At 49.4% G+C, this 12,423-nt stretch overlaps 5 protein-coding genes across 5 annotated transcripts; 3 read left to right on the forward strand and 2 right to left on the reverse strand.

Moving 5' to 3' along the window:
- Positions 1 to 1,421: 1,421 nt before the first annotated feature.
- On the reverse strand, positions 1,422 to 2,236 carry APUU_80168A (HAD family hydrolase; the record flags this gene model as incomplete). Its single annotated transcript, XM_041696418.1, has 2 exons — positions 1,422 to 2,165; positions 2,228 to 2,236. The coding sequence occupies 2 exons, from the start codon at positions 2,234 to 2,236 to the stop codon at positions 1,422 to 1,424; spliced, it is 753 nt and encodes a 250-aa protein (XP_041562051.1).
- A 1,472-nt stretch (positions 2,237 to 3,708) lies between these two features.
- On the forward strand, positions 3,709 to 5,205 carry APUU_80169S (initiator tRNA phosphoribosyl transferase family protein; the record flags this gene model as incomplete). The annotated part of the gene is made up of 4 exons (XM_041696419.1): positions 3,709 to 4,058; positions 4,150 to 4,184; positions 4,256 to 4,428; positions 4,486 to 5,205. 4 exons carry the CDS (start codon positions 3,709 to 3,711, stop codon positions 5,203 to 5,205), a joined length of 1,278 nt encoding a protein of 425 aa, XP_041562052.1.
- Positions 5,206 to 5,413: 208 nt separating this feature from the next.
- On the reverse strand, positions 5,414 to 6,325 carry APUU_80170A (aldo/keto reductase family protein; the record flags this gene model as incomplete). Its single annotated transcript, XM_041696420.1, has 2 exons — positions 5,414 to 5,749; positions 5,810 to 6,325. 2 exons carry the CDS (start codon positions 6,323 to 6,325, stop codon positions 5,414 to 5,416), a joined length of 852 nt encoding a protein of 283 aa, XP_041562053.1.
- A 1,457-nt stretch (positions 6,326 to 7,782) lies between these two features.
- APUU_80171S (alpha-actinin, sarcomeric (f-actin cross linking protein)) lies at positions 7,783 to 9,976 on the forward strand (the record flags this gene model as incomplete). The annotated part of the gene is made up of 4 exons (XM_041696421.1): positions 7,783 to 7,838; positions 7,984 to 8,050; positions 8,113 to 9,720; positions 9,779 to 9,976. The coding sequence occupies 4 exons, from the start codon at positions 7,783 to 7,785 to the stop codon at positions 9,974 to 9,976; spliced, it is 1,929 nt and encodes a 642-aa protein (XP_041562054.1).
- Positions 9,977 to 10,565: 589 nt separating this feature from the next.
- On the forward strand, positions 10,566 to 12,172 carry APUU_80172S (putative RNA binding protein; the record flags this gene model as incomplete). The annotated part of the gene is made up of 7 exons (XM_041696422.1): positions 10,566 to 10,604; positions 10,670 to 10,738; positions 11,026 to 11,057; positions 11,128 to 11,165; positions 11,240 to 11,300; positions 11,355 to 11,430; positions 11,492 to 12,172. 7 exons carry the CDS (start codon positions 10,566 to 10,568, stop codon positions 12,170 to 12,172), a joined length of 996 nt encoding a protein of 331 aa, XP_041562055.1.
- Between the last annotated feature and the right edge of the window lie 251 nt (positions 12,173 to 12,423).

The following is a 12,423-nucleotide window of genomic DNA, read 5'->3' on the forward strand; positions in this document are numbered from 1 at the left end:
GCTGACTGGCATAGGTAAGCAAAAAATCCATCTGACGGATCACTATTTACCTAACTTATGTAGTACTTCCGCACTTGCCCTGCCCAGCTGTGTTTGACATTTCCATTCGATATCGAAAAAAACAAAAGCCACAAATCACAATTATTGAAATTCAAGTTTTAAAGCATATTATTCTATTCTGGTCCGCATGCCGAGAAAACACGACATGGCTTCTCTATAAGAAGGTGTCTTAGATAGACTAAAAGTACCGAGTACTGTAGTACGTACCATCTTGCCACCCAGCAGCAAGGATATATTTTCCCAGGACTCCTGTGAATAAGTACACCGTACAAAGCAGTTGTGGTACCGCTGTCGGGCAAATGGGGCGAAGATTGAAAGCTGAAACACTTTCCCTGGCCTGTCGAATCTCTGGGTATGACCAGCTAGCTGTATACTACATCCTTATCTACGGGAATTCGCAACCATGTTACACTCTCCGCATATTAGCCCAAACAACAGCATGGGATCGTACGGGTAAAGTACCTATATATACGAGTACCAAATACAGTACATGAGAAGTAAAGAAGCAGAAGCAAACATCGTCGCCGCATGGGGGTGAATCGTGATCGCCTAAGTAGGTGAAGTATTTACCTAAGAAACAAAAAAAAAAACAAAGTCACTCTCATATTTTATTGAGGTATATATAGCCCGTTAGTAAAGGAAAGATAGGTAGACTCTGTTCGCCATGAGCACATCGTATTATGAATAATATAGTAGGGCATAAAACGTTGACATATGTTGTGGTCGGTAGATATAATGTACTCCGTCCGTGTGATGCTACTACTTATTTCTTTATTGCCTGAGTTTTGGATCTGGGTTCAGGACACTTACTCCGTTGACGTACCTTTGTATGGACATCGATGTGGACCCTTTCATAGTTTCCATCGATTAAGCGTATTTAGCGCGCGACGGTCTTCGGGGTGGATGTTGGATCTCCGCTTTGTAGTTCTACTTCTAGTCTTCGACGATGTAGTTCTACTGGCTTCCCTGTGTGCTGATTGGAAGCTCTATATTTACTACTGGGAGGTGGTTTGGAAACAGAATTTGGGAGAAATTTTTCTATTCTCTTTTACAGGCTATGGGTATCTTGTCCACCAAAGCCTGTCTATGCTACATATTGAAGCTAATATTAATTCATGTGTCCGAACCTGGAAAGTCTGGAACGGCGTAGAAGAAGAGAGATGCAAACGACGTCCCATGCGACACTGGATAGCAAAGTATCACCCTGCGTTTTCAGCGATCCCGAGTGCGGGGCATCTTGGATGGTGAATTAGGTTCGAATTAAGAAGCGCAAGGAGATAACCGAGATGGAAGAAAGGAAATGCGCCCGCTTTCGTGATATCGTGTAAAGGCGTAATAAAAGAAAACAAACGAAAAAAAAACTATAGAGCAGGAGTAACAGCCCGGCCTTCAATTTCCTTTAGGCACTGTGGGAATTCACTCCAGTCTTTCATGATGACCTGAGCACCAAGCTCGGAGAGGCGCTCGCTCATCTCTTTCTGCTTCTCCTCGCCGGGGTAGCTACCGACATAACCAATAACTGCGATCTTGGCACGCACGGCACTCAAAGCACCGGAGACACTGTCTTCAACGGTGACAGTCTCCTCAGCCTTCTTTCCGCACTTCTCGAGAGCGTGCAGGTAGACGGCGGGGTCAGGCTTGGAGGTAGGCTTGGGGAGAGAAGTGGCGGCACTGAACACCTTGTCGTGGTCGAAGAACTTGTCCTGTCCAACCTTCTCGATGGACGCGCGGACACGGCGGAGAGCAGAGGAGGAAACGACAGCAAGGCCGTATTTCCCGTCGTCGAACAGCTTTTCAACCTGCTCGGTGGCACCAACACAAGGCCTCGCCTTCTCGAGCAGCTTAGCAATGACCTTGTCTTCCTCCTTTGTAACATAGGCCTCGAGCTCGTCCTTGCTGAGCTCAAACTTGAATTTGGCCTGAAGGGACTGCATCATGCCGCGAAAGTTCTGACCGACGAAATCCTTGATGAGCTCATCACCAGTATAGCGGACGGTGAGACCCTGCTTCTCTAGAATCTCATTGGCAAGATCAGCGCATGCCTCAAAGGCCAACTCCTCTGAGAGGACCAGAGTGTTGTCGCAGTCAAAGAAAATCTCGGTGATCTAGCACGGAAGTGTTAGTAACAATTGGAAGGGATGATCGGTAGCATTGAAGAGTATCTTACCTTAGCCATGGTGGATAAAGTGCGATGAGGCTTGATAGAGTAAGTGAAGTTGCACTGATGTAGAGAGATCGAGCAAAGTGGACTCGGGAGAGGGGAGGAGTGTTTGGCTGAGAATTGGAGTTGCAGTGAATTATGGAACGAAAAGATCGAAAATGAGGGTATTTCGGAGCCTTAAATAGACTTGGAAAAAGCCGAGACCCAGAAAGTCATACCAGGTTCCTCAAGAGGGGCCGGACGATAATGTCATGGTTATTGTTCCAGGCAGGGGCGAGACGGCGGGGCTGAGGTCATTCCTGACGTTGACGACCGCAAAATGCAGGCCTGTGAGCACACCGAGAGGCGGCGGGTCTCGGGGCCGCACAGCCCATTGTCCACCGCTAGGCCTATCAGAGCGAGCACCCGCGGCCACGCCTGTTCAGGTAACGTGTGTCCCCTTGGCCTTGCCCACTTTGGGGGTACGGTTGGCGTATGGAAATGCGCAGAACCCGGCCCTGCCCTTTGGAGAACCGGATAGAATCACGCTCGTCTAACACCACTCCTTCTACGGGCCTGGTTTCCTTTCCTTTCATTTCGGCGAAAATACAGCTCTGGATTTTTGGAATTTGAAACATGTCTTGGGCAGCCATCTGCAATTCGAACTAGCCGGGTCTTGAACTGAAGCAAATATAACCCTCCGGTGAAACTATAATGGAATGGACGATGGCTCGGGCCCCAGCGCGTTTACGAGACAAGCAGCCGTTTAAACAGCCCATTGATATCACGCGGAGTACTGTGTTCCAGCGGCTAGGCAATGAATCAATTGTCAACCTCGAGTCTTGGAATCAACCTGGAGTTGTCACTCTTCCAAGTTCCCAGGGATAAGCCACGAATCAGCGGTTGATCAGCTGCACTATAAATCGGCCGTATGAGTGGAGTTCGGAGCACTAAGTTGGTTACTTGGTTTCCGCAGCCTTTACCTGAGTGTATGAGGATTATCGTGAGGCAGCCAACGTCAATGCAACCGTTCCTTCCCAAAGCGCTGAATATTGCTCCCCCGGATATTATCCCGGCTGCTTGCTGGTGCCTGTAAGTATCCAATACATGCATCAACTGGAGCCTAATCACCATGGTAGGAGTTGGGGCAGCCTTGTGGACAATGCGGCAGAGTCAATACTGGTTGGTGCCTCAATTATCGGGCAGATACAAATGCTCAAGATCCAAGAATGCTCCCGAGGCCCACTCCTGCACACTTTTGCTGACTAGGTGTGCCTCCTATTGGCTTAATATGCCGGTTGAATGTGCAGGTGGACAAAGAGCAAAGATTCCCGTGGACGCTTTGACGTGGATAGAATATTTTCCTATTCGAGCCAGTTGTCTATACCTCCAGCCTGCCCACGGACCTTGAGGGCTGACTGCACTCCTTGCGACCTTGTTCAAATACCTGTTTGGCTCGCCTGCGCGTTGGTTTGCCTTCCTGCAACGCAGCCAAAGAGCGAGCAGACATGGGTAATATTGCCAATCCAGACTTCCCCGTGTCCGTGTCGTCGCTTCATTTCCCCTCCACCGAGCTGCCATCTGTGTCTCAGACGCTAGCCTCGTTGCGACGATCCGCCCTTTCCGTGAACAACCGACTGCGGTCGATTGATGCCGACGCAGCCTTTGTCCGCGAGGTCGCTGATCACTATGGTCTTCCTCTGGTTGCCAATGAAAGATGCGGCAGTTGGTACATCCCGCCTGAGATCAAGTCCGGGAGCGCATATTTCAAGAGCACCGACGGTCACACCGGCCAGTGGGACTTCAGCTTTCGAAGACTAAACCTGCAGATTCTCCCACTTGCCCGGGAGCATGGGGGGTTAGTGAGCCATGCATTTGTTGCCCTTGTTGAAACATGTGCCCACGGTTTTCGTTCTCTCAAGCTAACTACAACTATCTGATCCTTGCAGTTGTATCATAGTGGATTCCACGCGCCGTGGCAAATGTAAGTAATATGATTAGTCGATGTTGCCCCTAGCCTTTCCCCAGGCGCTTTATCTCACAGATTATTATCAGTGATGCCCGATGCCTTGTCGAAAACTATTCCTATCTGGTGTGCCGTCTTCAACAGAGCGCTCTTCCCTTCGGAGACTACATATCATTCCGTGGAATTGCCGCCAAATTATCTAGGGCCATCCGAAGAGTCGCAAATTGCAAAAAGGATCGACAGCTTTGTCCATTCACTCAAGGTATGTCTTCTAGAGCGCCGCATACAAGAATCAACAATGTGGACTAACAAGATTCAGAGTCTTAAACTTGATCTGGATGATCTCAGAAAACAACTAGGCAAACCGATTCGGGTCGCCTGGGCAAATCGAACGTATTTCCACCCAACTGACCTACGCAAAAGCGAAGATTGTAATCTGTTTGTTCTTTGCTCGGCTTCAAAACGGGTTCATGGTGCTGAGATATCCGAAGGTGGATATATCCAGGGTGCAGGTGATGACAGCGAGGCTTGGGCCCATGGTTTAACACCACCCGTATTTTGGGCTCACAAGCATACACTCCTCGCACGATCAGAAGAAGACCTGCCCGAGGTAATTGAGAATCTGACGCGGGAAAACTGTAAGCAGACTTCCGGTCAACAAGCGACGCCTGTTACGCCGTCTCGGAATCTTTATATTAGCCAAGGAGATCCGGGTTTGGCTGAGAATGACATTTATGATCTTGTCATCGATTGCAATGGCACGCCAGAGGCCACTGAAGCCACGGAAAGCAACCCGAAACGCCTGAACCTAGGCTGTATATCTTCGAAACAAGGTGGCCGTGACCTACGAAACCATTTGGACAAGGTTCGGGATTTTGTGGCTTCTCATTTGAGTTCAAATCCGTCACAATCCCTGCTTGTCATGTGCGAGTCCGGAAAAGATCTTTCTGCCGGGGCCTTGCTCACAATAATATGTTTATTCTATAACGATGCTGGTACGCCGCTCTACCAACACCATTTCAAGTTATTCTTAAACTGATTTCGTGATAGGTGAATTCGTCGGGCCTAGAACAGAAACGATAGGTAAACAGTTCATCCGACAGCGCCTTGCTTGGATCGTGTCCTCAAAACATGACGTGAATCCTTCGCGCAGTACGCTACAATCGGTCAACGCGTTTCTCATGCAACCGCCGGAGTATTGAATTCTTCAAACTTGCATTACTATCATAGACTCTAGACGACGCGATCTACTCGTTCTCAACAGCCTCTACTATGGCCCCCGCACTTCCCTGATCCAGTGCATTCAACACAGCAATGTCCTCATCGGAGATATCGAAGTCGAATACATCGGCGTTGGAAACAATGCGCTCCGGGTCATCCGTTTTTGGTAGCGGGACCCATCCCTTTTGCAATGCGTAGCGTATCAGAACTTGTTGTGTCGCCTTGTTGTACTTCTTGGCAAGTTCGACGAGGGTAGGGTCGTTGGCCTTGTAATTTCGAACGATTGGCGAATACGCCTCGACGATTATTCCGTGCTTCTTGCAGTACGCGTCGATTACCCGCTGCTGTGACCATGGGTGGAGCTGCGTGGTTCAAGTCAGGTTAACACACGTCTCTTGTGCCGAAAGTGTCTGCAAACATACCTCAATCTGGTTGACATGTGGCGGCCAGACCTTTGCGAATGGCTTCAGTTCTTCAATATGCTTCACGCCAAAGTTGCTGACTCCGATACTCTTTGTCCTGCCTTCCTCTAGCAGCCTTTCCAACGCCTGCCAAAGCTCCTTGCGGCCAGCCGACCCGGAGCTAGAGCTGTGTATGAGAAAAAGGTCCACGTATCCATCCTTGCCACCAATCTTATCCACGCTGTCGGATATCTTTTTGTAGGTTTCTTCAGGCGAACCCGCGGGGGCGAGGATCTTAGTGGTCACGAAGATTTCGCTGCGGGGAAGACCGGAGTTTCGGATCGCCTCCCCAACCTCTTTCTCGTTCGCATAGAATTGCGCTGTGTCTATGTGTCGATATCCTGCCTCAAGCGCCTTGAGAGTCGACTTTGTGGTTTGCGCGGCTGGGGAGCGATAGACACCGAACCCAAGTCGCGGGATCTTAACCGATGAATTCGGAAGAGGTAGGACGTCCGTGAAGTCGAGTTTGTTCGACATTGTTTCGCTGTGTAGTGACAATGGTTTGGCGATGCGACAAAGTGACTCTGAATGGAAAAAGCGCTATGGCTATGAACGTGGTGTCTCGCGTGGACGTCGAGGGGATGATATGGGCTCCGGCGGGGAGAAAATCGGCAGCTGCCCCGCCGCTGGCCATGATATCATCCACCCGCTCCAATAGCAACGATGGCGCAATTCTTTGTGATGACTGCGCGAGCTAAGCCATTATTAATGACCAACTGTTGTTCAATTTTGTCTTTTCTTCTTTCGATTGCCTTCTCTACAACATTTCGAATTGATTCTACCAACTCATCCTTGGAGTACTGCTAAGATATGCTGTGAAATGCGCATCTGGCGAATCTCCGCCACTTCAACCACATTTCAGGATCTAGGATACTTATCATGACAGCCGCGCTGACACTGATGATTTCTAGTACGATTTGACGACCAGCATGACAATTGCTGGATTGAACAGAAACCCTCCTTGATCAATGAAAGCTTGACACGAGAGTGCACGGCCCAAATGATCGGCGAGCTGTGCTGTCTTGCCAACCGTTTCCATCTCAGGATATAATCGAACGAGATTACAGCCAGTCAAACCATCCCCGCGCGGACTCCACTATATTGTTTTTTTCCCTGTGGTGCGGACGGTGATGGAGCTCGTTGGAGTCTCGCCTGGTCTATATCCGTACCCAATATGCGATAATCAATTCATTTCGGACAATGGCATGGTACTAGGAGACTGGCCTTCTGCTCATATTGAACCTGCCTGACGGCGCAACATCAGATGCAATCTTGACGACGAGGCAACCTGATCAGAGTTCGGTGCTATCAAGACAAGGAGAGAGCCAAATAGGGAATTGTACGGAGTAGACAATGCCAAAAATAGACACCTTACCTATCATATAGTGTAGCGCAAAAGTGGAGGCTGGGGGGACAATCATCATGCAAGCGCAGAAAAACGCCGTCAAAAAGAAGTATCCGACCAACTCGGCCGACGATGAGAATGATATCACATTTTAGCAAAAAAATTAGATTATATTACCGACCCCTTGGCCTCGCCGAAACCAAGGGTCGGGGGGAGAGAACCGCAATCCAAAGAATGCCGGGCAGCGGTTGCTGTGGGGGCGGAGGGGACGCTTTTTGTGTTGACATGTTCGACGAAACGAACCCCTTAGACTCCGATTGACTCAATCCAATTCCATGAACCGCGGACTTCTTTCAACTCTCAACCGGCTTCCCGCTCACTGTCCTGTCTTTGTCCCGAGTACTTCGCTCTCTTCTGGCTGGGTCTTTATGAAGATCTTGTCCTTTTCTACCTAGGCGATCCGTCTATCAATAGTAACCCGATAGCTTCGCTGAGACGTCTCCCCCTCGATCGCCGAAGACAACAACTGCCCACACGACACACCTTTCTCGCATACCCTGAATGTCCTCGAACCTGAATATCGTTCATCATGTTGACGGTTGATGAGTCGTGGGTTAATGTGCAGCAGAAGACATTCACAAAATGGTTCGGCTACCCTTGTTGCGACCCCTCCTCCCCCTCGATGCCTGCATTTTTTTTTGAAGCCCCCTATGTTCTGGAGCTTATCTGTTCTGGAATCGCCTTTTCTTTCTGTAGAATTCAAGACAGCTGACGCCCATGTTTTCTGCAGGCTCAACAATAAGTTAAAAGTGAGGGACATTGTCCTGAATAATTTGGTACAGGAACTTTCCAATGGCGTAAGTTGTCCCCCACACCCTGATTTGGAGATTCTGGTTACTGATAAATATCGCCTGCTTAGGTTACCCTTATCCATCTCCTCGAGATCCTCGGCGGAGACTCGCTTGGTCGATACGCCGCCAACCCGAAGCTTCGAGTACAAAAGTTCGAAAATGTCAACAAAAGTCTCGACTTTATCAAGGGGCGCGGAATCCAAATGACCAATATCGGTGCGGAGGACATTGTCGATGGTAACCAGAAGATTGTCCTTGGTTTGATTTGGACGCTTATTCTCCGATTCACCATCAGCGATATCAATGAAGAGGGTATGACAGCGAAGGCGGGTCTCCTGCTTTGGTGTCAAAGAAAGACCGCCTGCTACGAGGACGTGGAGGTTCGAGACTTCTCGTCTAGTTGGAACGACGGTCTCGCATTTTGTGCTCTTTTAGATATCCACCGTCCGGACCTGATCGACTATGATTCGCTGGACAAGAATGACCACCGCGGAAATATGAAACTGGCCTTCGATATTGCTGCGAATGAAGTTGGCATTCCCGATCTTCTTGATGTTGACGACGTCTGTGATGTTGCCAGGCCCGATGAACGATCGTTGATGACTTACATTGCGTACTGGTTCCATGCCTTTTCTCAGCTTGAGAGGGTAGAGAATGCAGGTCGTCGAGTTGAGAAGTTTGTTAACAACATGCACGGAGCATGGGAGATGCAAAACTCGTACGAGAAGAGAATGAGAGAACTCTTACGCTTGATTAAGACTCAGCGCGAGGACTGGACGAACTCGTCTTTCGAAGGGACATACAAGGATGCTAAGGAGCAGGCCTCCCAGTTTGCCATGTATAAGCGGAATCAGAAGCGCCAGTGGGTGGCTGAAAAGTCAGATCTCGCAGCTCTTCTGGGGAATATAAAAACGAAGCTTAGCACATATCGCCTGCGGGCCTACGATCCACCGCCAGACTTATCTTCCGAAGCCTGCGACCAGGAGTGGGAATGCATGACCCGTGATGAGCATGAACGGAGTCAACTCATTAACGAGACCATTCGAGATATAAAGAATGCTCTGCGGCGTTCCTTTGCTGACAAGGCGAATGACTTTGCCCTGACACTTAAGACCCTGTCTCTTGCGATCTCGGGTCTGGATGGGGATGTTGCAGATCAACTTGCCCATGTCAAGAGACTTAATGATAACTTGCCGCCCCTTGATGCTTTCCTGGAGACTATTGCAGACCTGGAGGAGCAGTGCCAGGAAGCGAATGTTGAAGAGAATGATTACACAACTTTTACACTGGATGAACTCGCTTACGAGCTGAGCCTCGTCAAATCAAGCATATCCAAGAAGATGGCTTTCCTGGACAACCAACTTGTTGCGCGGAACATGACGAATCTCACGCCAATTCAACTAGAAGAGTTTGAATCAGTATTCCGACATTTTGACCGCGACTCTTCCAATACGCTTCAAGAGCTGGAATTCTCAGCCGCTTTGGCTAGTTTGGGTCTTGTGTATGACGAGGAGGAGATGCACGAGGTTTACGTGGAGACTTGCGGTCCTACTAGACTGTCCCAGAACGGCGGTGTCAGTTTCGAACAGTTTATTCGTTTCATGGTCAGCGTAACAGAGGACCAGAATACTGCAGAGCAGGTATTCCAAAGTTTCCGCGAGGTTGCGGACGGCAAAGTATGTTTATTCTTCCATCCATTTAGACCACCGACACCCAAAGCTGACTTCTTCAAAGCCCTATGTCACAGAGCTTGACCTTCGACATTCACTCATACCAGACGAGATCATCGAACATCTTGTCAAGAGTATGCCTCAGCATGACGGCCCGGATCTTTTGGAGGACAGGGAGCTCCCAAAATACGACTATATCAGCTTCATGGAGAAGATGATGGATGAGAATAAAAACCGCGCCGCTATTAATGGTGCCGAGTGATTCGATATCTGCGACCTTACTGTCCTTCCTTTCCCTTCCTAACTTTTGTTTGATGTTGCTATAGGTGTTGGCTGGTGCTCAATGGAGGTTTTGTCTGCGTTGGCGATTGATTCCATAATGCATTGCACGGGATTTTCTGTATTCCTATGCGTTTCTGATTTACATCCTAGTTTTGCCTGCTTTCTCTGTTCTGACAAAGGTTGTCATTTCCTCTGTTTATGCGGCTGGATGCAGTAATGCTTGGTGAAGCTTGACAAAAAATAAACAAAAAAAAATAGGAAATGTACTAAAGTAAACTGAAATGGCCATCACGAAGTTTTGAATACTTCTACTCTGTATATGTGCGCTAACTAACTCTGGAGTAGTGTTTGTTTGAGGCGCAACAGCTCGGGCCCCAGATAGAGTCACGTGGTGGCCATGCTCTGCCTAACACAGCTTGTTCCCTTCCGACCCTCCTGTTACAACACTAGATTTCAACTCCATTGATATTCTTCTACTTATCGGGTGTGCTACATATTCCGATATTTTATTCTTCTCACCTTTTGACTCCTTCCATTCCTCGGTATATCTCTTACTCGCGCCTAAAAAAATGGACCGCAGCTTGGATGAGATCATCGCAGAGCGCCCTGTAAGGATCTCCAACCCTCCCTGGACATTTCGTCTTCATTGGTTTTCGCTGACATACCCGTATAGCAGAGGCAGAGTCGCGGCCAGAACAGGGGTGGCCGGAACCAAGGCCGCCGCTCAAACGGCGTAAAAAAGGTACCATCCCGCCCCGAGCTCAAGCAAGCCAAACCGTCCGCATTCACTAACTGCCTGCCCTTCGTCCAATGCTCAGGTCCTTCCTCCTACTCCTCCTCTCCTTTCGCGCCTTTCTTCAGCACTGTGATAAGCAAAAACTCGGTGGTTCCGTGATTATTTGTCGTTCGGATACACCTGTCCTGAAGGCTGCGAAAATCGCCACAGAAAAAAATGATGCAGCAGTTCCATGATAGATAACCTGATTTGATTTCGGGCTGACCTTGTTTCTCTTGATCTGATCACAACAGCCTTATAGAGATGAACGTGTTGACTTGGACCTGTACGGCGACCCCATTACCATTTGCGATTCGGTGTCTGGTTTACTGATTCGTTCTTTCGCGGAAATATAGGGATTGGGTCCATGACAAGTATGAAGACGACCGAGACAGTACGTTTTGAAACCTACCTTTGCAACAGCGACGTTGGACGCTTCGCGGCTTTAGTTCTTACGCATATTTTCAGCACGCCCGTCCCGTGGCTCTCGACGGCCTCGTGGTGACCGATACTCCCCGTCTCCGGAACGGTATGGTTGATTAGGATGTCTACTTGGATACGAGTGGCGCTAAATGGGTACTAGGGGCGCGCCTTCGGCTTCGGGAACCAGACTTCGCATTGAGAATCTCCACTACGATATCACAGAGACCGATCTCGAAGTATGCTACGATACTCTATGAACATTTGAGATCACAAGTTCTAACAATATTCGCCCATTAGGAGTTATTCCGTCAGATCGGATCCATCTCGAACGTATCTCTTGTCTACGACCGCGCCGGACGCTCTGAGGGAGTTGCCTATGTTACGTACGCCCGCCACAGCGATGCGAAAACAGCGATCGCGGAGTTCGATGGTGCCAACGCCAAGGGCCAACCCATTCGTATTTCGATAACTTCCTCCGCACCACGACGAGGTCGGAATCCATTCGACAACGTCGAAAAGCCAAAGGGCAGCCTCTTTGACCGCGTTGAGAGACCGGGCGGCCGCGACGCTCGCAGTTTAAGCCCCACTGGAAACCGGAGCGAAAGCGCTGAGGATGGCGGGCGCCGTCGCCGTGGCCGTCGTGGAGGTGCAAACTACCGTCGCAGCGACGTATCCAAGCCTGCTCCCGAACACATTGATCGTTATATCCCCGGCCAACGGTCCCCGGCCCGCCGCGGTGGTGGTGGTGGTGGTCGACGACAGGGAGGCGAGAACAAAGAATCCCGCCGTGGAGGCAACCCGCGACCCAAGAAGACACAGGAGCAGCTCGACCAGGAGATGGAGGATTACTGGGGTAGTGGTGCCGCCCCTGGTGCAGCCGAACAGGCAGAACAAACAGCACCTGCTCCTGCGGCCGCTGCTGAAGAGCCCGCCGCGGCAGCACCGGCTGGTGACGACGACATCGACATGATTGAATAGAGGAATTTGTCAACATTTGTGTGATATTGCGGTGCTGATTTCATTTCTATCCTGTAACTCCCTATGTATGGCCCAGGTTGCAATTTCCTATAATCAAAAGTGAAACTGGGATACGCGTTTAGTTATCTTTGGATCTAGTTTAGAATCTATTCTCATCTCCAGTCAACTAAACAATTGTTATACCTACACCTAGTATAGTTTGTGGCACACCCACTGTACCGCTGATATGTGCGGTGATAGGGAGATTAAGC

The sequence above is a fragment of the Aspergillus puulaauensis genome, chromosome 8 (assembly GCF_016861865.1).
Source record: "Aspergillus puulaauensis MK2 DNA, chromosome 8, nearly complete sequence".
Lineage (NCBI taxonomy): Eukaryota > Fungi > Ascomycota > Eurotiomycetes > Eurotiales > Aspergillaceae > Aspergillus > Aspergillus puulaauensis.